The following is a 23,894-nucleotide window of genomic DNA, read 5'->3' on the forward strand; positions in this document are numbered from 1 at the left end:
TACTGTATATTCATCTCTTTCTCGGTCTCTCTCTCCTTCTCCTCCCAGCGACTTCACACCCTCTGTCCCTGTCAATCTTTCATTCTCCATTCGCTCCGCACGGCCAAACCGCCTCAGAGTGAGTTTTTTTTTTTTCACGTATTTTCTCTACCATTACAGCTCTTACTAGACGATTTTATTTCGATTTTGGGATAGCTTTTCGTGTATTCAAATCCTCCACTTACGAAATTCTCTCTAAGCGGAATTAAATCAACTGGAACTAGAATAATGTGGAAAAATACGTGATCGGGCTAATGAGGTTATTTTACATTTTTTTTTTTTTTTTTTTTTTTTTTTTTAGGTGGTAAGTGGTGGCGACCATCATCCACTGACTTGATGAAGTGCTGCCTACATCTCCCATTTCCTTTATCACTTTCTGTGCCTGTCCTCGCTCTTCCGATTGCACTCATCTCTCCTGTCACTTTTTATTACACTTCTTTCCCTTTCAGGTGGCTTTATATTGAGTGACAAGCCTAAAGGTTTCCTGTAAGCCAGGAAACCATGTACAACGCTGGGTGGTAACCATATAACCAAGCCATACTGTACGTGTTCCCTACTTGTCAGCAAGTGGGTTGGCGTAGAGTTAGTGCCCCTCCCCGTAAAACAACTAGCTCAAAGACAAACGATCACTCCTTACGGGACTACGGCGTCTGACTATAGGTAGATAGTTAGATAGACGCTCGTTTTATATTTGAGAAGAATCGCAGAATAAAATCGCCTGGAAGCGGCAAGAATCACACCATAATTCAACGCCATGGTATTCAAAAATTTAACTCCCCGATTCCAGTTTCGTATTTCGTTGATTTTCATTCTTGTGACTCATTTTATAGATTTTTATTCTTGCTGCCTTCTCACGATTCTTATTCATCTTAGCAGAGACATATTATAGAGACTGGTGTAGGGAAAATTATAGATGTTTTCTGTGTAGTTCGAAAAATCTATAATTAAGGTAAGTAAACCCCTGTAGAAGTGGCAAAAATAATGAATATGTCATTATACAGTTTTTGCCCTAACTTGGTCCAGGTTTCTATTTTCTTTTATTATACTCCTGCTTTAACCTGGACCCAAATTATTTTCCTTTTGTATATTGTGTTAATCAGACGGTCCACTTTTTTTTCCTTGCTGTTTATATATTTTTTTTTTTACTCATACAATTTTTGCTGTTTTTGTTTCTATACTGTTTTTACTCTAACTTTTCCAATTTTTTTTCCTTTATATTGTTTTTACTGAGCACATTTTTTTTTTATTATACTGTTACCCCTCTAGCTTGGTCAGTATATTTTTCTTTCTCTTTATACGGTTTTTACTGTAAATTGTCCCTTTCTTTCCCCCCCATTTTACATTGTTTTTACTTTGCCCAAATCTTTTCCTTTTCTTTACCTGGTTTTTCTCTGACCCATTTTCCCCCCTCATTTTTGTAACTTTTTTCCTCTAACTTGGACCAGTTTTTTTTTTTTTTACCGTTTTACTCAGATTTGTCCCCTCCCCCCCCTTTCTTTTTTCTTTATGCTGTTTTTGCTGTAACTTAGCCCAAATTTTTTTCTTGCCTTTTTACACTATTTTTACCTTAACTTGGCCCAAAATTATTTCCTTTTCTATGCTGTTTTTACCACAGGACCCAGAAACTTTTCCCTTTTTACACTTTCTACTCTAACGACCTAATTTTTTTCTTGTTACTTTAGTACTGTTTTTACTCTAACTTGGCTCGAAATTTTTCCCTTTTTTTATATACTTTTTTTTAATTTAACTTGGTCCAGATATTTTCTTTTTTTTATATATATATATTTTTTTTACTGTAACTTGGTCCAAATACTTTCATTCTTTATACTTTCTTTCTACTCTAACTTGGCTCAAATATTTTCTTTTTTTATATATATATATTTTTTTTACTGTAACTTGGTCCAAATATTCTCTTTTTTATACTTTTTTTTTTTACTCTAATGGTCCAAATTCCCCCCCCCCCCTTTTTTTAAATATTTTTTTACCCTATTTTGGTCCAAATATCTTCTCTTTTTTACTGTATATTTTACTCTAACTTCTTCATATTTTTTTCTCTTTCGTGTTGTTTTTACTCTTACTTGGTCCATCCCCCCCCCCCATTTTATAGCGTTTCTGCACTTACTTGGCCCAATTTTTTTCCCTTTTCAATATCGTTTTTTTTTTTCTCTCTCTAACATGACCCAGAAAACTTTTTATATACTGTTTTTATATTAATATGACCCTAATTCCCCCCCCCCTTCCGTATTTACTCTGATGTGGCCAAATTTTTCCTGTATTTTTTCTGTTTGTACTTTAACTTGGCTCTTTTTTTTTTTTTTTTTTTTCATTTTCTGTTTTTACTCCAAGTCGACTAAATTTTTTTCCCTCTGGAAGCTTATTATCACACAGGTCAGAGGTGGAAAAAGACAGTGCTACTGCTCTACATCCTTTCCATAGCACTTCTTCGTGACTAGCATCATGTCCTAGTGTTAATTTCTCATTCCAGCTCAGTATTCAAAATGGACTGCAATTGTAATCCAAGTTAAAAGTAAAAAGGGTACAGGTATATTAAGAATTTAGTTTCAGAGTGTCTTATTAATCGTCTCACGTGAAGAAGGACGAAACAGAGAAAATGAACAGAATAAACAAAATGTGCAAAATGAAAAGAATGTAGTTAAGAAAATAAAGAAAATGAAAAAACAAGGAAAATTGGGAGGATAATCAAATTGTAAAAATAAAAATAAAATAAAGAAAAAATCAACAAAATGAAGAAAGTTAAAAAAAAAATCAGAAGCATCAAAGTGAAAAAAAAAAATAATAGAGAAAATATGGAAAATCAGCAAAATGAAGAAAATTGAGAAAGTGAATGAATTTTACAAGATCAACAAAATGAACGAGATTAAGGGAGTAAAGAAAATGTACAAATCTCCTGATCAAAGGCAATTAAGAGAATAAGCAGAATGTACAAAATAAACAGATTGAAGAAAATTGAGAGAGAGAGATGAATGGGAGTTAGTGAATATTATAAACAGTGACAAACAGATGCTCGCAATAACAAAAGAACAAAAATAATCATAATAATGATAGTTATTGACAAAAACAAAAATAATTATAGTACCTAATAATTTTGATAATGAAAATAATAATAATAATAATAATAACAGTAACAGTAGCAGATAAACCTATAATAATCCAATTAATGTAGTTCAAAATGACGGTAATATAGACGCTGTTATAAATTCATTTCCTATTATTGCGGAACATTACAATTGTCCTAATTAGCCAGGGGTAATGGGAGTATTGCCTTGTCTCCTTCCTTCCTTTATTCCTTCATTTATTTCTTCCTTCATACTGTTCCCCTCCCTTCCTTCCTTCATTCATTCATTCATTCATTCATTCATTCATTCATTTCTTCATACTCCTTTCCGTCCGACCGTCCTCCCTTCCTTCCTTCCGTCCGTCCTTCCTTCCTTCCTTCCTTCCTTTCTTCCTTCCTTCCTTCCTTCATTCATTCATTCATTCATTCCGTCCTTCCTTCCTTCCTTCCTTTCTTTTATTTCTTACTACCCTCCTTCCATCCTTCTGTCCTAGCTTCCCTCCTTCCTTCATTCACTCATTCATTCATTCATTTCTTGCTTCAAACCTCTCTTCTTTCATCCCTTCTTGTCTCTCTGTCCTTCAATCATTCATTTATTTTCCTTTTTACTATCAGTATTTCTTCCTTCCTTCCTTCCTTGTTTCCCTCCCCTTTTCAGTTCCTTTCTTCCATGTTTAATCCATTCATTTATTCCCGATTTTTTTTTTTCATTTTTCTTACCTTCCTTCTTCGTCCCCTCCTCTTAATTCCAACCTCCCTTCACTCTTTCCACACACACACACACACACACACACACACACACACACACACACACACACACACACACACACACACACACACACACACACACACACACACACACACACACACACACAAAGAGAGAGAGGAATTTTGGATCAATGTCTGCGTTGTATCTAAGCGGTTTTTATGTATTTATTTTATTTATTTATTCATTTATTTGCAGGAAGGAGAAATAAAGGAGAGTGCACAGGCTTCCCATATCTTCTGTTCGTCCTGCAGAAATAAAGACAGCTTAGTTACGAGAGGGAAATAAACGTAAGGTAAGCCATGGATTTTTTTTACCCCTTTATTTGTGCTGACGAACGATTATTATTATTATTATTATTATTATTATTATTGTTGTGGGTATTATTATTATTATTATTATTATTATTATTATTATTATTATTATTATTAAGCTGCGAGATATCCATTGCAGGCAGAGGGGTGGAAGCTGCCTTGACAATGCATTTCGTTTCTCTGGTCCCGTCTTTGCTCCCTTCACCTTAATTTGGCCAAAAATTACAATCTCTACATTTCATTTTTTTCCTCAGTATTTCTTCCTTCTTCGTTTCCTTCTTCCTTCTTTCTTTTCTTCCTTCCTTCCTCCTTTCCTTCTTATTTTCATTCCTTCCTTCATTTCCTTCTTTCCTCCTTTCTTTCCTTCCTCCCTCCCTCCCCACTTGGCAAGGAATGAGCATTAAAAAATCGCTAGTCACGAAGAAGTGGTATGGGATGGATGTACAGTGCGAGGACGTCTTATATTCGCTTCTTGCCACCTCTAGCTTTTTCTTATTAAGATAGATTTTTATTAAGACAGATTTTATTAAGACATTTTTATTAAGATTTTATTAAGACATTTTTATTAAGACATTTTTACTAAGATTTTTATTAAAGCAGATTTTTATTAAGATTTTATTAAGACATTTGTATTAAGACTTTTTTTAAGACAGATTTTATTAAGACATTTTATTAAGACAAATTTTTATTAAGACAGATTTTTATTGATAGATTTTTATTAAGAAAGATTTTTATTAAGAGGTTTTATTGAGAGATTTTTATTAAGACAGATTTTATTTGAGACAGATTTTAAGACATTTTTATTAAGATTTTTATTGATACGGATTTTATTAAGACAGATTTTATTAAGATTTTATGAGAGATTTTTATTAAGACAGAATTTTATTATGATTTTATTAAGACAGATTTTAAGATAGATTTTATTAGGAAAGATTTTTATTAAGACAGATTTTATTAAGACATTTTTATTAAGACAGATTTTATTGAGAGATTTTATTAAGATTTTTATTAAGACTGATATTTATTATTGTCTTTATTATCGCGTTCTATATACAAGAGAAAATTAAAGTGTAAAGAAAATGTAGAAAGCAGGAGTGTAAGAAAAATGGAAAGATTAAGGAAATTGTAAGGAAGTGGAAAAGAAGATAGTAAGACAAGGAACGTACAGTGACAGCTTACGAACACACACACACACACACACACACACACACACACACACACACACACACACACACACACACACACACACACACACACACACACACACAACAAGCCCTATATCCGGTCACTCATCATTTAGTGCATAGTTGAGAGAGAGAGAGAGAGATGGGGGGAGGGGGAGAGAAAGAAGGGGAGGTAGTGATAAGAGACAGACAAACAGAAGCGATTACATAACAACCACGCAGTGTGTTCAGCAGAAGAAGAACAATGATGTGAACACAATAACAGAAGCAGCTGTGTTCATTACCTCAAACACCTGCAAGAATCAGACAGGCCCCCACCGCGAGATACAAGTGTGTGGGACGGTAAATGGAGGAAATAAGAGAGAGTTTTAGCATGAGTATAGAGTGAGTCAAAATGGGGTGGTTATCAGCGCACCTTGTCTGTCTGGCTACGTCTCTCTCACTCTCTCTCTCTCTCTCTCTCTCTCTCTCTCTCTCTCTCTCTCTCTCTCTCTCTCTCTCTCTCTCTCTCTCTCTCTCTCTCTCTCTATAGAAAATAATAGTGAGTTTTAACATGAGTATAGAGTGGATGAACATGAGGTGGTTATCAGCGCACCTTGTCTGTCAGTCTGCATCTCTCTCTCTCTCTCTCTCTCTCTCTCTCTCTCTCTCTCTCTCTCTCTCTCTCTCCATGCTAATCCAACGTGCAGTCTCAGTTTCAGTCGTGTGTGCAACAGAGATCCATTATGAAAGAAAATTTTTGCCCTTGTGAGAAAGAGATGGAGCGTAACTTCCACGGCATTGCTTAAAATCATCATCATCATTATCATCATCGTCATCATCATCATAATCATCGTCATCATCATCATCATCATCGTCAGTGGTCATCGTCAGTGTCTTAATTGACGGTCATCATCGTCATCATTACCACAATCACCCATCATCACATTAATTACCCGTCATCACGCTAATCAACTGTAATCATCATCATCATCATCCTAACCCCGTCTCTCTGTTGTAAATGGGGTACTTAGGGACGATGGCAGCTTAAATAAGAAATCGTAAGACCGTTTGAGGAATAAATAGTTACAGTGACAGGGGAAAAATATATGGAGTCGATATTATGTGAAAAACGAAAAGCAAGAAATAAGTATCATCACATTGCCCAACAAAAATAAAATTAACGGTATTATCACATTGCCCAACGAAAGTATACGGTATTATCACATTGCCCAACGAAAGTATACGGTATCATTACATTGCCCATCCAAAGTATACGGTATTATATTGCCCTACCAAAGTATACGGTATCATTACATTGCCCTACCAAAGTATACGGTATTATTATATTGCCCAACCAAAGTATACGGTATTATCATATTGCCCATCCAAAGTATACGGTATCATCACATTGCCCAACCAAAGTATACGGTATTATCACATTGCCCAACCAAAATATAAAACACACTAGTAGGGAGACTGAGGATTGCCCCCTTGCCCATAGCCTGGTCCGGTTGGAAGTCTTACACATACACACACACACACACACACACACACACACACACACACACACACACACTTCATATAATAGATTTAAATATATTGTACTGGATAGAATAAAAAGTGTGCAAGAAAATATATAAATAAAGGAGGTAGCTACAAATAAAAGTATTGAATTAAGCAGTAAAGGAAGTGCCGTAGAAAATTGTTAAATAAAGTTGCCAAAAAGAAGAAATCGTCTGGTAGCTTACTGGAAAAAAAAAAAATCGTCGCGTTGAAAAACAGAAAATAAATCGCTTCCATAATCATTAATAAAATCGTTTAGTGAAAAAGAATAGTAATAAACAGTGCATCGGAATATAAAGGAAGAAGTCTGTAGGGTTAGATAGTAGTAGTAGTAGTAGTAGTAGTAATAATAATAATAATAATAATAATGATAATAATGTTCGTATTCATAATAATAATAATAATGATAGTAGTGTTCGTATTCATAATACTAAATAATAATAATAATAATAATAATAATGATAATAATGTTCGTATTGATAATAATAATAATAATAATAATAATGATAATAATGTTCGTATTCATAATAATAATAATAATAATAATAATAACTTCAGGAAATACTAATAGTAATTGTAGGTAAAAGGAGATAAAATGAAGAGAACATAAATAAAATGAACAGGACGAAGAAGAACAAGAATAAGAACAAGAAAAAAGTTGAAGAAATATTAATGCTTGTTTGTTCACCTTTTCATTACAGCATCATTTGTTGTATTTATTTATTTATTAATTTTATTGTGCTGCTACTAGGCTATTTTTTTCAGCTTCAGGCAGACGACTGGTACTGAATAAAATCGCTGAATAAAATTGCTAAATGAAATCGCTGAGTAAAATCGCTGAATGAAATCGCGGACTGAAATCGCTGAATAAAATCGCTGAGTGAAATCGCTAAATGAAATCGCTGAGTAAAATCGCGGAATAAAATCTCTGAATAAAGTCGCTGAATAAAATCGCAGACTGAAATCGCTAAATGAAATCGCAAAATAAAATCGCTGAATAAAATCGTTGAATAAAATCGCTGAATAAAATCGTTGAATAAAATCGCTAAATGAAATCGCTGTAGGTAATCGCTGAAAATAATCGCGGAATGGAATCGCTGAGTTAAATCGCTAAATGAAATCGCTGAATAAAGTCGCCTGAAGGTAGCAATATATAATTAACATGAAAAATCCGTAATCATACTGAATGGGTTTATATTTTTGCATTACGGGTTTTATTATAAGGAGTTTTTTTTAGGCGGGAAAAAAAAGAAAGAAGGAGAGAGAGGAAGAAAAGAGAGAAAAAGAAATGAAAGAGAGAAAAAGTTTCGGGAATTTCTATATTAACGAAAGCCTTTCATATTCACGCAATAAACCCCTTGTTCTCCCTTGTTCTTGTGCTTCCTTGTTCTTGTGCTTCCTTGTTCTTGTGCTTCCTTGTTCTTCCTTGTTCTTGTGCTTCCTTGTTCTTCCATGTCCTTGTTATTCCTTGTTCTTGTTATTCCTTGTTCTTCCTCGTTATTCCGTATTCTTGTTATTCCTTTATCTTGTTATTCCGTGTTCTTCTTTATTGTTCCTCGTTATTCCTTGTTCATCCTTGTTATTCCTTGTTCTTGTTATTCCTTGTTCCTATTATTCCTTGTTCTTGTTATTCCTTCTTCTTCCTTGTTATTTCTTGTTATTCCTTGTCCTTCCTTGTTCATCCTGCACAGTACAGATATAACTTAGGATAATTTTTCCCTCGTTAATGAGCTTAGATTTTCATAGGAAGAACAGGATACATGGAAGACTTGGCCCTCTCCTTTCCTTGTTCATCCTCCAAGAAAATTGTCTGGTGAGGAGTCCCTAGCACCTCTTCCTTAGCGATTTATTTCTGCGGATGGCGGGTGAATATCCTTTTGTACGTTATTTTTTGCAGAGTGACACCAGAAGGATTTATTTAACACAGGCAACGACAGCAAGGTTTAATAAGCAAGATAAATCGCTTAGGAAAAGGTGTTAGGGAGCATAGACCATGGTGATAGTACTGTACTTTGTATTTACCTGCGTCGCGTGGCATGGTATATGAGACTATCACGAATTTTGCATTTTTTTAAGCGTGAAAATAAACGTTCAGGGAAATAATTCATCCTGCGGTACTCACTTTCCGCTCTTCTCGCTTATTTCTTTATTTCCAGATCCCATTTCTTTATTTCCAACGCCCATTTCTTTATTTCCAACGCCCATTTCTTTATTTCCAACGCCCATTTCTTTATTGCCAACACCTAGACGGTTTCCTTCGTTGGTGATGATGATGGTTGTGGTGGTGATGGTGGTGGTGGTGGTGGCGGTGATAAGGAGAGGAAAATGTTGGTCGTGATGGTGATGATGATGATGATGATGATAACGGTGATGGTGGTGATTATGATATGAGGAGAGGAAAATGGTGATGGTGATCGTGGTGGTGGTGATGATGATGATGGTAGTGTGTGGAAAATGCTGGTCGTGATGATGATGATGATGATGATGATGATCATGGTAGTGGTGGGGATAATGCTGGTCATGATGATGATGATGATGATGATGATGATGTCTGCAGAATTACGCTGGTACAAAGGAGAGTAAAGGAAAGGGAAGCACTTAATCCAGCGAGAATGCACGATTTTAAGTGTGGACGTGAAATACTGCCAAAGGCCTGACATGTATAAATTCGTGATGGATGTGGAGGAAGGAAGTCAGTTGATGAAAGGGCAGGAGTGTGTGTGTGATGGTATGGTCAGGTGGACAGAGTGGGTGTGAGTAGGGTTTTAGTAGTAGTAGTGAGTAGGATTGTAGTAGTAGTAGTTGTGAGAAGGACTGTAGTAGTAGTAGTAGTAGTAGTAGTGAGAAGGATTGTAGTAGTAGTAAGATTGTAGTAGTAGTTAGTTGTAGTGGTGGTGGTGGTGGTGGTGGTAGCAGCAGTAAAGGTTGTAGTAATAGTAGCTGTAGTAGTAGAAGTTATAGTAGTAGTAGTAGTAGTAGTGATTAGGGTAGTAGTAGTAGTAGAAGTTATAGTAGTAGTAGTAGTAGTGATTAGGGTAGTAGTAGTAGTAGTAGTAGTAGAAGTTAGTAATAATAGTAGTAGTAGTGGTGGTAGTAGTAGTGATTAGGGTTGTAGCAGCAGTAGTAGTAGTAGTAGTAGTAGTAGTGAACAGGGTTGTAGTACGGTAGTAGTAGTAGTGTTAGTGTTACTTAGTAGTAGTGTTAGTAGTAGTAGTAGTAGTAGTAATCGTTGTTGTTGTTGTTGTAGGCTCATCTGAACGTGAACCCAGTGGACATCAGGCCTAAGATGCCCTTATGCAGTCAACCATTCTCCTTTCGAGGGATAGGGAGGGAGCTGGGGACAGTTGTATAGCCTGGCAGAGGAGTCACGTAGTTATATCAGTGCCACCACGTGAAGGCGGTCCTCTCCAACACCGCGTAGGGCAGTGAAAGGGGTATCGACGGTATATATGGATGATTGGAAGAGTAGGAGGAGCATGGAAGGCCAAAATTGGGTTAAATACGAGTAAATAGTATAAGTTTTTTGTTTTTAATGCAAGAAAGAAGGAACCCAAGGCCAGAAGTCCAAGCGAAAAATAAAACAAACTAAGAGGAGCCAGTATGAATAAACGTAGTATGGAATTAGAAGAAGCAGAAGCATAGGCGATGGTTGGGAGTACATGATGAATTGTGTGTATGGAGGTGTACTGTACTATTTCGGACACTGATATCGATAACCAAGCGACTCCACTGCCTGGTTTTGCAAATGTCCCCCAGCTCCCTCCCTATCCCTAAAGAGAGAGAGAGAGAGAGAGAGAGAGAGAGAGAGAGAGAGAGAGTCAGGAAATAGAAAGACAGCTAAAAATAGACGTCATAAAGTGTCAGCATTTCGTCAGCAGTATATTTTCCCAGCCCATATAAAATTATCTCTAGTCAGCCAGAATAAAAACAGTGGCAGTAGTTGATGGATAGGGGAGTGGTTGATGGATAGGGGAGTGGTTGATGGATAGGGGAGTAGTTGATGGATAGGGGAGTGGTTGATGGATAGGGGAGTGGTTGATGGATAGGGGAGTGGTTGATGGATAGGGGAGTGGTTGATGGATAGGGGAGTGGTTGATGGATAGGGAAGTAGGTGATGGATAGGGAAGTAGTGGATGGATAGGGGAGTAGTGGATGGATAGGGAAGCAGTTGATGGATAGGGATGTAGTTGACGGCTAGGGACGGCCAGGTATCTCAGTGCCGCCACGTGAAGGCGTCCCTCTCCAGTGCCAGGGCGAAAAATTTAACCTTCTCAGTTTGGTGATGTATTTTTTTCTATTATTTTTACTAGACGATTTTTTTATTAGGATAGATTTTTTTTCCTCCTGGAGGGGTTTGTTGCAGGCTTCATTAACCCCTTCAGTACTGGAGTGGCTGCTGGGGAGGGAGGGGCCTTCACGCGGTGGCACTGATATGCCCGGGAGGCGTCGCTACCCGGTTATACAAACGTCCCTCAGTTCTTTATCCCCGGAAAGGAGGATGGCAGCCAGCAGGGAAAGGGCAGCTTAATCCTACAGTTTACTTAATACGTCCACATCAACATAAAAACATTACCACCACGACAACGCAATGCAGTTTTATTTATTTATTTATTTATTTATTGAGGGGAGGAGGGTTACATAAAAATCTCTCTAGGTAACAAGAACAAAAAAATATATAAAAAATAGAATAGTGCCATGGGATGCAAAGGGTTAAGCCAGATATTTAGCAGCCTCTTCCCCCCGATGACCTGTTTAGTTATTCTTTCTCCCTCCAGACGATTTCATTTCCGAGGGATGTACAATCGCCAGCAAAAGTTATATCGCCTCTCCTCCTCCTCCTCCTTTCTCTCCATGAACTTCAAAAAAATAAAGAAAAAAAGAAAAACTGGTGAATCCAAAGCAGTCCATATTAATTTTTTTGTGACCCTCCCAAAAAATCATCATTGAAAAAAATCGTAGGTTGCGGCAGAGAAAAATGTCATAGTTTGCGGCAGAGGAAAGAATCATCAAAGGTTGCGACACAGAAAAATCATCATAGGTTGCGGCAGAGAAAGAAATCATCAAAAGTTGCGGCAGAGGGAAAATATCATCATAGGTTGCGGCAGAGGGAAATCATCAAAGGTTGCGGCAGAGGAAGAAATCATCAAAGGTTGCGGCAGAGGGAAAAATCATCATAGGTTGCGGCAGAGAAAAATCATCAGAGGTTGCGGCAGAGAAAAATAAAATCGATATACGTTGCGGCAGAGAAAGAAAGAAATCAAAAGTTGCAGCAGAGAAAGAAATCATCAGAAGTTGCGGCAGAGGAAAGAAATCATCAAAGATTGCGGCACAGAAAAATCATTATAGGTTGCCGCAGAGAAAAAAAGTTCATAGGTTGCGGCAGATTTTTAAAGATTAATTTTGAAACAAGATGGAAGGAAACGGAGAATAGGTGGCAGTACTTTTGATACCGCCTGTACAGTAGTGAAGGGGTTAAAGGGAGGGCGTATCCAACCCCCCACCCCCCAGGCTCACAAATTTACCCCGCCCATATAAATAAAATCGTGCGGTTGTAACGAGAATATAAAAATACAAAAGACGATATCAGAGTAGTGATTAACGCACAATAATAAGAATAATAATAAAAGTAGTAGTAGTAATGATAGCAGTAGTGATAGTAGTAATAGTAATAATAATAATAATAATAATAATAATAATAACACGATATCAGGGCAAAGTGTACTGATATTAGGCCACGTCTGGAGGCAACGAAAAAAAAAGAGAAAATAATATCATAAACCCATTCATTCCAGTAAGGATTTTTTTTTTATTATATTCTCTATTTCCAGACGATTTTCAGACAGGAGAGGTTGGATTAGGCCTTCATGAATCCCTTTACAGCCAGATATTACTTCGAAGTTGAGTAAAATCGTCTGAAAATATAGTGGCAAGAGGAAGGGGGGAAAAAAGCCCACTGGATACAAGGGGTAAATCTTAGACGGGGATGAACTACCTGAATAAAATCGTCTGTGGGCGTCGGAATATAATGGTGTGTGATTATATTGCCCCTGAGAGAGAGAGAGAGAGAGAGAGTAAAAGGGAAATTTCTGGGATGGGATTAACCAGACCTTTCACAAGTAATCCTGTTTGGTAATTCCCTTGAAGTTAACCTGGATTACTTTGGGTGAGTGTGTGTGTGTGTGTGTGTGTGTGTGTGTGTGTGTGTGTGTGTGTGTGTGTGTGAGAGAGAGAGAGAGAGAGAGAGAGAGAGAGATGGATGAAGGCTGCGTCATTTCTCCAGTTCAAATAATTACACGTAAGATATAATTCTCAAGAGGTAGCAAGAGTAAGGTGGAAAATGAGTCGCCGATTATAAGGGGTTACAGCTCGGGTTGTTTTCGCCTGTTTTATCTATCCTTCAAACACGGCTGAATAGATTTGCTGGGAGTGGTGTAGTGGTTTGAATGCCCCGGTCGGAGTGACGGCCTTGCGTGAGTTCGTTCCACATGAGTTGATTTTTTTTTTTTTTTATGCAGGACTATCAGTTAGAGAAGCAGCATATGATAGTTATTTTCCTTTAAATATATTGGACTACTGTAGCTTAATTTTTGACCCCCATACCTCGCGCGGGATAATTTGGATTGTTTTTTCTTTTTCTTGTATGTAAAAACTGACAGGGGTTTGCGGAGATAGAAAATGGGAGGGAGTTGACGTATGAGATTGTGACTCAGGCAGGAAGGTTACGCATGTGGGAGTGTGTTGTGAAGGAGAGTGAGAGTACCGGTAGTGGGAGTGAGAGACGGAAGAGCAGCCAGTGTGAAGTGTGAGGACAGTGTTACTGGAACATATAAGGTGTAGAGGCATGCAGGGTGTTTGTGCTAGACGTGTGTGTGTGTGTGTGTGTGTGTGTGTGTGTGTGTGTGTGTGTGTGTGTGTGTGTGTGTGTGTGCGCGCAAGAAGGCTTTCGTAAAGGACGTGTGGGAAAGAACGAGAGCATTGAGATGGAAAGAAGTATGTGAACAAGATAAGTGTGTGGCCAAGAGAGGTGAGTGAGAGTGTGATAGACTGTGAGAGAAGTGTGTGTGTTTGGGGGGGGGGATCAAAGTGTGTGCGTGTATACTCACCTGCTGAAGGCCTGTCGGAGTACCTGGTGCAGTACACCCAGGCTGGCCATAGCGTTGCTCCCGGTGCCTCGCGTTCCTTGCCGGGTGTGGCGGGTGCGTGGTGGAAGGGCTGCAGGTTGAGCCCCCCCAGGGCTGGGTCCTTAGGCCCCCGGGGCGTGACACGGGACAGATCCACGGGCTGGTCGCTGGCCTCACCCGACCGCCGGCCAAAGTCCGGCTTGAGGATATTGTCAATGGAGAACTTGAGTGCTCGCTGGTGTAGCTGGTTGTTTGGCTGGTGTGCCGCAGGGGGGGTGCGCTGCCCCCCCGGCCCGGGGCTCATGGCGGGGTCCGGGGGCTCCACCTTGGGCCCCGCCGCCGACTCCCCGGTCTCGGCCCCGGAGTCGTCCACGTCCACCATGGAGTCGTCAGTGTCGGGGCGGGAGAGTGGCCGCGGCGACCCGCTGCCCACAGAGATGTCATCGTCGGCCTCGTCCCCGGTGACGGCCCCGGCCACCATGGCCTCCCCGGCCTCACACATGTCACCCCGTCCCTCGCCCCGCCCGGCCCTGCCCCCACACTCACTGGCGCCGGGGTGGGGGCCCCACACTAGGCTTGGGCCGGCGTGGCGCGGCGTGGCACTAGCGGCGTGCGGCGCGCGGTGCCATGCTCCCCCGGGTCTTGTTAGCATCACCACTAACACCACTGCCACACAGACACACCACACCACACGCACCGAATTACCAGCCCCGCCCACCCCTCACACAGCGCACCCGCGCAGCCCCGGTCCCGCCTTCAGCCCCCACCCCGCCAGCCCAACCCAACCACAGGGCGGAGTGGCGCGAGGGGCGGCGCATGGCGGCGGCTGGGGCCAGTGGCGTGGCGGCGGCCTGGCGGCGTGGCGCGGGGCGGGGCGGAGCGGCGGCACAGCAGTCACCGCGGGGATGGCGGGATGGTCGCTGTGCTGGCCCGCTCGTAATGAACGTAATTGGTCTCTATTTTCACCGGGCCGCTCGTAAATCCGGGGTGACGCCGCTAACAAGAGCAGTGACGCACCCCCCACACCCCCACCCCTATCCCCACCAGATGTGATGGGGGAGGGGGAGAAAAACTGATAGTGGGCCTGGCACAATGTTGTTGATTTTCACCCGCCAGAGGACTCTATTGGAGGCAGGTGACACCCCCTCCCCTCACCCCCCCTCCATGAAAAGCGGGCTAGGGTAGTGGTATGGTGGGGAAGGGGGACGCTGGTGTAGAGGTGAGGAGATGGGGAAGAGAGGGGGGATGGGGAGGTCTACGCTTGCTATCCGGTGGGGCAACACAGGATTGGATGAATGATGGGGAAGAAGGATGGTGGGGTTCAGTGGTTGAGAGAGAGAAATAAAGAGAGAGAGAGAGAATAGCAACACTAGCATAAGGTCTTACGTATTAGCCTTAATTAACACATACCTTGAAATCGAATATCGTTCTTAATATTTCGGAATTCAATATTTCCATACTTTCTTTTTCCCACTACTTCCTCTCTCTCTCTCTCTCTCTCTCTCTCTCTCTCTCTCTCTCTCTCTCTCTCTCTCTCTCTCTCTCACACTTTCCTCTCCATTCTCTCCACATTTTTCTTCACTCTCTCTTTCCTTTCTTTACTTCTCTTCCTCTCTTCAATCTTCCCCTTTTTCATCTTCGTCGTTCTCCTCTCTCTCCTTTATTTAATTTCTCTTTCTATAACTACTTTTTATTACAGTTGTATTATGCTGATGCTGAGTCATAATAGTCAGGTAGTGCCAAGATATACCATATACGCACACACACACACACACACACACACACACACACACACACACACACACACACACACACACACACACTCTCTCTCTCTCTCTCTCTCTCTCTCTCCCCATTAGTGAAGGCCTTGAGGAATGAACTATAGATGAAGAGGGGAAGGTTATACAAAGGAAGGTGAGGAAAATGACTAATGGAAAGCCAGGAAATGAATTAGCAACGGAGAGAGAAAGGAAAATGACAGGAAAATGAAAAATGGAGTGTGAATAAGTAAGAAAGGAAAAATAAGTAAACAAATTGAGAGAAATAAGAAATCAGGGAAGGGTTGAAATAAGGAAGGGAAGAAGGAAGGAAGAGAGAGGAAGGGAAGGGAAGGGAAATGAAAAGGGAGAACTGAGAGAAAGATCAAAATATAAAGTGCGTCTAAGAAGGAGGGTGACATAGAAAGCAGGGAAATACGAAAAGAATGAAAGAAAATGTAAAATGTAGAGAAAGAAAAATGGAATCGGGAAAGAGATGAAGGCAGAAGGGTGAAAAAGAAAGGAAGAAGGAAGAAAGGAAGGACGAATTGAAGAAAGGAAGGATGGAAGGGAGAAAGAAAGGAAGGATAGGAAGTGAAAAGGTAATGGGAAGGAAAGACAGATGAGAGTGAAGGGGGGTGCAATAGGGAGAGTGAAAAGAATAAGGAAAAAAAAGCGAGGACAGAAGGGAAGGAAAAAAACAGAGAGAAAATAGATGAAAATCCTTGCTTCTCTGCCTATCTCCCTTCCTTCCTCCCACCGTCCCTCTCTCCCTTCCTTCTCTACACCGTCCCTGATTCTCTCTCTCTCTCTCTTCCTTTCTACTCCCTCCCTTCCCCCTTCCTTACTTCCCTCTCTTTGTCTACCTCCCTTCCTCTCTCCTATCTCCCTGTCTGTCTCCTTTATTCTCTCCCTTTCTCTCCCCCTGCCTCCCTCACGTCATCCCTTCTTCCCAACCTACCTCACTTTCTCCCTACCTACCTTACGTATTTCATTATAACCGTCCTAACTGTTTCCTTGTCTCCTATCCCTTCTCCTTCTTCCCTTTTTATCTGCCTTTCCTCTCTCCTTCCCATCTTGTCTGTCATCTTACTCCCTACATCCCTCTGCTCTACCCCTCCCCCGCCTGCTTTCCACTTCCTCTCCTACCTTCCCCCCCCTTCCATCTTTCCTTCCCTCCTTCCTCTCTGCCTTTCTCTTTCCTTCCTCACTCTCACTTTCCTTATCTCCGTCATTTCCTCTCTCACTTCCCCCACCCCCCGCCATCTTACTTTCCTATTTTTTTTTATCTCATCTTTCATCCCTTACACATCTCCCCTCCGCTCTGCCTCATTCCATTCCATCCTTCCTGCCTGCCTGCCTTCCTCTCTCTTTCCCAGTCTCTCTCCCTCATTCTTTTTCACCTTTCCTCCCTACGTCATCCCTTCCCTCCCTCCCACCTCATCCCTTCCCGCCCTACCTCCCTCCCTCCCTCCTCCCCTCATCCCTTCCCTCCCTTCCTCATCCCTCCTCCCCCCTCCCTTCCTTCCGTCCCTCCCTCCTCTTCCCTCCGTCCTTCCCTCCCTCACTTTCCTTCTCAATCTCTCCTCTTTTCTCCCTCATCCCACCCCTCATCATGTCCCTGTCTCACCCTCTGCCTCACGCCTTTCCTCCTCTCCCTGCCTCTCTCCCTGCCTGCCTCCCTGCCTTTCCACCCTGCCTGCCTCCCTGCCTACCCCCCTTGTCAACATGGCGTCGTGACTTATCATTGTAACTCCACCACCACGTCTCGTGTGTACGTTCTCCTGTATACATGAGCCTGTGTACGCGCCTTGGTGTACATGGACGTTGTGTGTGTGTGTGTGTGTGTGTGTGTGTGTGTGTGTGTGTGTGTGTGTGGTAGAGAGAGAGAGAGAGAGAGAGAGAGAGAGAGAGAGAGTGTGTGTGTGTGTGTGTGTGTGTGTGTGTGTGTGTGTGTGTGTGTGTGTGTGTGTGTGTGTATGCGTGAGTGGGTTGGATTAGGAAATGTAGGAATAGATGTGTGTCGTGGCAGAGGACTAATGAAGCATACCGTAGATCAGTGTTTCTTAAAGTGTGGTCCATGGACCCCCAGGGGTCCGTGAAACGTTCCAAGGGGTCCGCAGGCCAATTTGTGTATCAGATAAAACATATGTAAAATGAATAATATTATGACAGTTTTGTGACGTAAAATTTGAACAGTTATGTTCAAGTCATTAATAAATAGTTCAGTAACAGTTTTAGTATATTATAGCCTACAAACACCTTTAAACTCAAGAGGTAGGGTAGGAGGGAAATGTACTCATAATTAAGGGTCCGCCACATGATTAGTTAAAAAAAAGGGGGGGGTCCGCTGCACGAGAAAGTTGGATAATCACTGTTATAGGCGATGAAATGGAAAACCCTGTATAGATTTAACATATGTTTCTCTGCTAATATAAGTGGTGAATTCATTGTACTTCTGATGCTAACATTTAACCTGTGCATCACGAGGAAGACTTATTTTTACATGGCGAACTCCAGACGATGTTATTTAGTTTAGGTGAGAGGCTGGAGCAGGACCCAGTGTGGCGATATGAAAGTCGATAATAATTCTGTAGTCTTACCACCACTTCATGTTTTGTGCCCATCGCCTCCAGATGATGTTGTTCAGTACAGAGAATGACGGTGATAATGAGGGAGTTATTGATTGCAACATCCAACGCCTCATTTTCAAGTAGTATATCACATAACTTGGTAGGTGATAGGGACAACGACCATCCATTCACTCGATGTAGTGCTACCTTAAGGTGATTGTACAATGAGTAACAAGCCAAATGCCTTCTTGTAAACCAGGAAATCATTTACTGCGCTGGGTGGTACCCATACAGCCAGTTGACGCCTGGTGGTTTGGTGGGTTATAGGGACTCACATCCTACAGGTGGTTGGCGTTTATTTTCACCTATTGCCAGTCACCAGCGAGGAAGGTGGTTACCTTCGTTTTAAATGTCGTGGCTGATTAGCCTAGCCCAGGGCCCCTACGCTCCTTATGGGGCAGAGTAAAGATTGGATGATCACAAGCCAGATTAATTGCTTAGTCGTTCTTGGTCGTTTTCCACAATTTCATCTCTCTCTCTCTCTCTCTCTCTCTCTCTCTCTCTCTCTCTCTCTCTCTCTCTCTCTCTCTCTCTCTCTCTCACTGCATATATATTAGCTGTAGAATTTTGTACTGTACTGTTAGTATTGTAATTGGTTTCAGATATATTTGCAGCAGTTGTAAAGCGCAATAACTTACCATCTTCCCCTTCTTGTTTTTTATACAGCACAGGTATTTATATTAGAAATAAGGTGTCAGACAGTGATTATAGAAACTGGTAAATATTGTGCTTCCTTATTACTGCACCTCTGTTAGTAGTTTCCAGGATTGACAAGACTTTGGTGCCTACTGGTGAATGGACTGATATTTAGAGTCATTTATATGTAAGGTATACTTATTTAGTTCTGTACAGTGTGCATAAATCCAGCCGTGCAGTATTTTGCCTTTTCGTTGTACACGTGTTGAATTGGTAATATATGTACTGGTAAAACTGATGTGTTAAAGTAATACTATCTATCTATCTATCTATTGCCAGACGCCTAAATCCCGTTTGAGGTGGCCACAAACAAATCACCTCCAAGTCGCCCTGTCCCCCGCCATTTCACTGCCCTGCTCCCAACTCACACCCCCCTCTCTCATATACCTCTCCACCCCATCCCTCCATCTCATCCTCGGCCTCCCCCTCCCTCTTCCCCCCTCTACCTCACTCACATACACTCTTTTCGTCAGTCTTTCACCCTCCATCCTCTCCACATGGCCAAACCACCTCAGTGGGTTCCTCATAACGCTTCCTATCACATCCACATCCACACCACAACGCTCCTTTATATCCTCATTCGTCAGCCTGTCTCTTCATGTGACTCAACAGGCTCCTCTTAAATAACTCATTTCCACTGCTCTCACTCTTGACTTGTGTCCTTCCAACAACGTCCAAGCTTCACTTCCATACGTTAGAGTTGGTATCACAATACTGTCATGTAGTAACTTTTTCACTTCCATGCTCACTTCCCTGTTTCTTATCACTGCTTTCAAAGAACCAGCAACCTTTCTTCCCTGCTGTACCCTTTCAAGCACTTCACCCTCCAAACCTCCATCCTTACTCATCACACTACCCAGGTACTGAAACGTACTCACATTTTCCAATTCCTCACCATCCAACCTCGCTGTACATTCACTGACTTCACCTCTCTCAAAGACCATCACTTTACTCTTCCCTACATTCACCTTTAGGTTCCGTTTCTTACACACTCTCCCAAACTCATCCACCAAGCCTTGCAGTTCCCCTTCGTCTTCACTCAACAACACAGTATCATCTGCAAACAACAGTACAGGGAGTTTCCAAACACTATCCTCTCTCACCAGGGCCACTCCAACATCCACTACCCTACCTTGTACCTCTTTTATTACCCCATCCATGTACAGATTGAACAACCATGGAGACATGACACATCCCTGATTATTCTATACATATTTAAGTGTATTTTATTTTTTCAGGCAGCAATCCAAATCTGACCACACTTAAACACTCACTGGGAGCATGACCACAGACCGGAAGATGACCCCAGACCTGAAGATCGGACTCCCAAACATGTCTTGATGGAGCCTCAGGAGAATGGTGGTGTAATATATATAGTCCTAAAATTTCTCTTCCTCGGTCCTCTCCACGAAGAGCACCAGCCATTTGAAACTTAGAACTAGGAATCCACTCAAGCCCATGGGTGCCCTCTTAGGTAAGCCAGTATTTGGGGGATGTTTACTGTCACTTTCTTAATTATGTTTTATTATTAACACTACGCTGGGTGGTAACCATATAACCAAATTTTGGCGCCTGGTGGTTTAGTGGGTAATTATTGCTCTCCAATCGGATTGAGCCGGTGAAGGTTTATATCCAAGGGGTGGTTGGGGTTGATTGTTCATGCAGTGCCACTCAGGGATAAGTGAGGCTGGTCACTCATCTTAAATGTCGGGACCAACTGCCTAGCCCCGGGCTCCTACGCTCCTCATGGGGCAATGTAGGATTGGATGATGGATGGATGGATGGACTATGTTTTTGAATGCATTATTTGATTTTCAGCCGTTATTTTGATGGGACTTTTTATTTTATTTATTTATTTATTTTTGCTGCAACTTAAAGACAATTGGAATATGGATATAGCAGTTCTCCACCCCAACAGACTTGAGATGTTGAAAAAGACGTCGAGACATGACACACTATTGAGATGTCAGTGTCGAGAGAGGTTGTATTTATACTGTTATATTGTAATAACCTCGTGACCAGCTTTAACCTTAACAAATCAGTAATGTGTTTGACATAGACTTAATACTCTGTTCCTGTAGCCCAGCAGTTCCCGTATGTTCCACACTCCATCTCATGTCACCATTTTGGCAGTAACATCCACCAGCCATACTGTATTCTTGCAGAGACTATCTTATTAAGGGTTGGTGTCATGGTATTAACATTTTTTTTTTTTTGCGAAATGTCATTGGGACTGCACAGTATTAATAATGTTTGTTTTAATAAGATTCGTGTTGTCAAACGATTTCCTGCCCCGACCTGAGATCTATCATGTATCCTTTCAGACAGCACAAAACGTCGTAACCTGAATCATATGACGTTCGTTGTAACCATCGGGTATGACATGGCTTGGCGATTGCGTGGATGTGAGTTAGAGCAGTATTGGGTGGGTGTGACGTGTCGTCTTGAATAGGTAGACATGGATGGTTCAGTGTGGGTGGTGAGGTGATGGAAGCTTAACCTGCAGAAGCTAGATGGTGTTAAACTTCCCCTCTACATTGTACACTTGTTCAACGCTATACTTAACACCTTGTGATTCAGTTTCACCCCATGACGAGAGACTGAGGTAAAGCCCACATTACAGGGTAAAAGCACAAGGATTCTAGCCCCAACAGCAGAACTAAGGCGTTGCCTGTGGCTTCTGTTTGCCTGTGGTTATCACCCCACTCAGTGTAGGCTTGGGAACTGGGATTAGGATATGATGATTTCGGATGTAATGAACACGACTTAATGAACTGGATATGTGTGAGAAGTTACTGTCACAGTGTTCACTCGACATATTAGAGTTGTCAGTATGTCATTTACCGGGAACTTTTATTTTGATATACTGTGGATCTGTTGTATGTAGAATCTTTTTCACTGTAGCTAAGGTTTGATTGATGATTTTTTCCCAAATCATGTCCTTAAACTCACTTATCACTTGGCACATACATTGTTACCTGCTGGTGCTAGATTGAAGTGAAGTGCAAAATGATGTGCATTAGTTTCGTAATCATCCTGAATCAGTCATGAGGTAAATCTGTGCTGTTTGCATGTTGTTATAGTTTTATCTTTACCCACTTATGCGTCAGTATAGAAGTTTTCCCCCACCATCAGCGTAATGTCCCCTTTTCAACATGCACCACCACCAGGACCATGCATTGAGGGTTGGATGTTGAAAACGATGCAATGGTAGTTCAGAATCATCAGTGCCTCTCTGTGCCACACCACACATAGCATGTAGTGGGCACACACCTTAGCAGACCGGCAACCCTTTAGGGAGAACAGCATCACCTCTAGGACCGGCCGCCACGCCTGTTAACTGAGGCCTGCATCACTGCACGAGGAGGCAAATGCAGCGGATGTTGAGTTGGTGGAAGATGATACACCAAATAGACGGCCATCAGTTTATATCTTACATTTTTTTTTTTTTTAATGACAAAACAGAGGAAGGGAAAACAAATGAATAAAAAAAAAAGTAATCCATACACCAGATTACTGGTGTCCTCTGTTCATAAAATATTTGTAACAGTTAGACTTGAACAGCTGTGGGTTGAAGTTTGGAGGGAAACAACTCTGGGGAAGCGAGTTCCAAAGAGATGCAGTACGGGGAATAAAAGAATTCTGATAGGCAGAAGTTCTGCAGTATGGCTGGGTGACATTCCAGTCATGAGCGCTACCAGATGCCCGTGTAGCATGAGGGAAGGCATGGAGAGATGGCACCAAAGACGCAACGTCGTCTGAGCATTTGCCGTAAAAATATCTGTAAAATAATGCAAGGGAGGCAACATTCCTTCTTACTTGCAAGGGAAGTAGTTACCAACTGACAGCCAGTGCTTTATCAGGGCATAATCTTACTGTATTATGACGACGTGGAAGAGAGTTGAACAGTACATCAGCAAGAGAGATGGGAGAGAGAGGTGACAAAAAGGTAGGGAAACATGCAAGAAGAGAGGAGGCCAAGATACGATTTTGCCACGGCTGTTACTTGTTGGGAGGTTCCGAAGATGATAATGATCTTTCATAATTCTTACTTTGTTTTCATGCAGAATTGGGTGGAGAGATTCAGAAAATGTCTTTGTGATAAATACACTGTAAGTGTTATTATGATCTGCTTATCATTGCTTCCAGACCGCATGATGATGTGATTCAGACGCACGAGTCTGCATGTAACATAAATCGTACAGCCATTATACCACGTCAGTTGTCATGATGGTTGCCCGTGCATTTCCTCTCCATACCATGATGCTGCTGATGCCCCCGTAGCAAATGGGCACATGCAGAGACTGGGAAGCAAAACAGATCATCGTCCTTCACGTCCACGGTCATCCTTATCGCCAGGAGTCACGACCTCCACTTCAGTACCATGTTCAGCACCAGGGATCACCTCAAACCTAATCTCACTCTGGACACCAGCTTATCTTTTCACTACTGCAGGTTGTAGTAGTTGGTGTGTATCGTAAATGTAGGAAATGTGAATCATCGTGGCCTTGTTTGGGAAATACAGTACACTACTTCACATCAGACGGCTTTGGTTGGTGTGATACGGATCCATCGTGTCTTCTGTTCATCTATCATGCATGCACTTACCCATGTTGATGTAGGGTGGGATGCATCCTGTGCTGAAGCAATGAGCAGTGTTCCTTTCATGTTCATGTGATGTTTGATTGGGAATACCGTATTTTCATTTCTTGTTGCATGCGATCTGTATTTGCGGTCTTTGTCTGTCTACCTATTGACAGACA

General features: G+C 41.5%; 1 protein-coding gene across 1 annotated transcript in view; it reads right to left on the minus strand.

The window, feature by feature from the left end:
* The window catches only part of LOC145418154 (homeobox protein engrailed-1a-like), a 140,166-nt gene extending 125,469 nt beyond the window's left edge, over positions 1-14,697 (minus strand). The window contains exon 1 of the mRNA XM_080286676.1: positions 14,028-14,697. Coding sequence (XP_080142802.1) covers positions 14,028-14,697 — 670 coding nt within the window. The remainder of the gene's footprint in view (positions 1-14,027) is intronic.
* Between the last annotated feature and the right edge of the window lie 9,197 nt (positions 14,698-23,894).

This window comes from Coenobita brevimanus, chromosome 112 (genome assembly GCF_032717465.1).
Source record: "Coenobita brevimanus isolate Jiangsu-jjx chromosome 112, ASM3271746v2, whole genome shotgun sequence".
Lineage (NCBI taxonomy): Eukaryota > Metazoa > Arthropoda > Malacostraca > Decapoda > Coenobitidae > Coenobita > Coenobita brevimanus.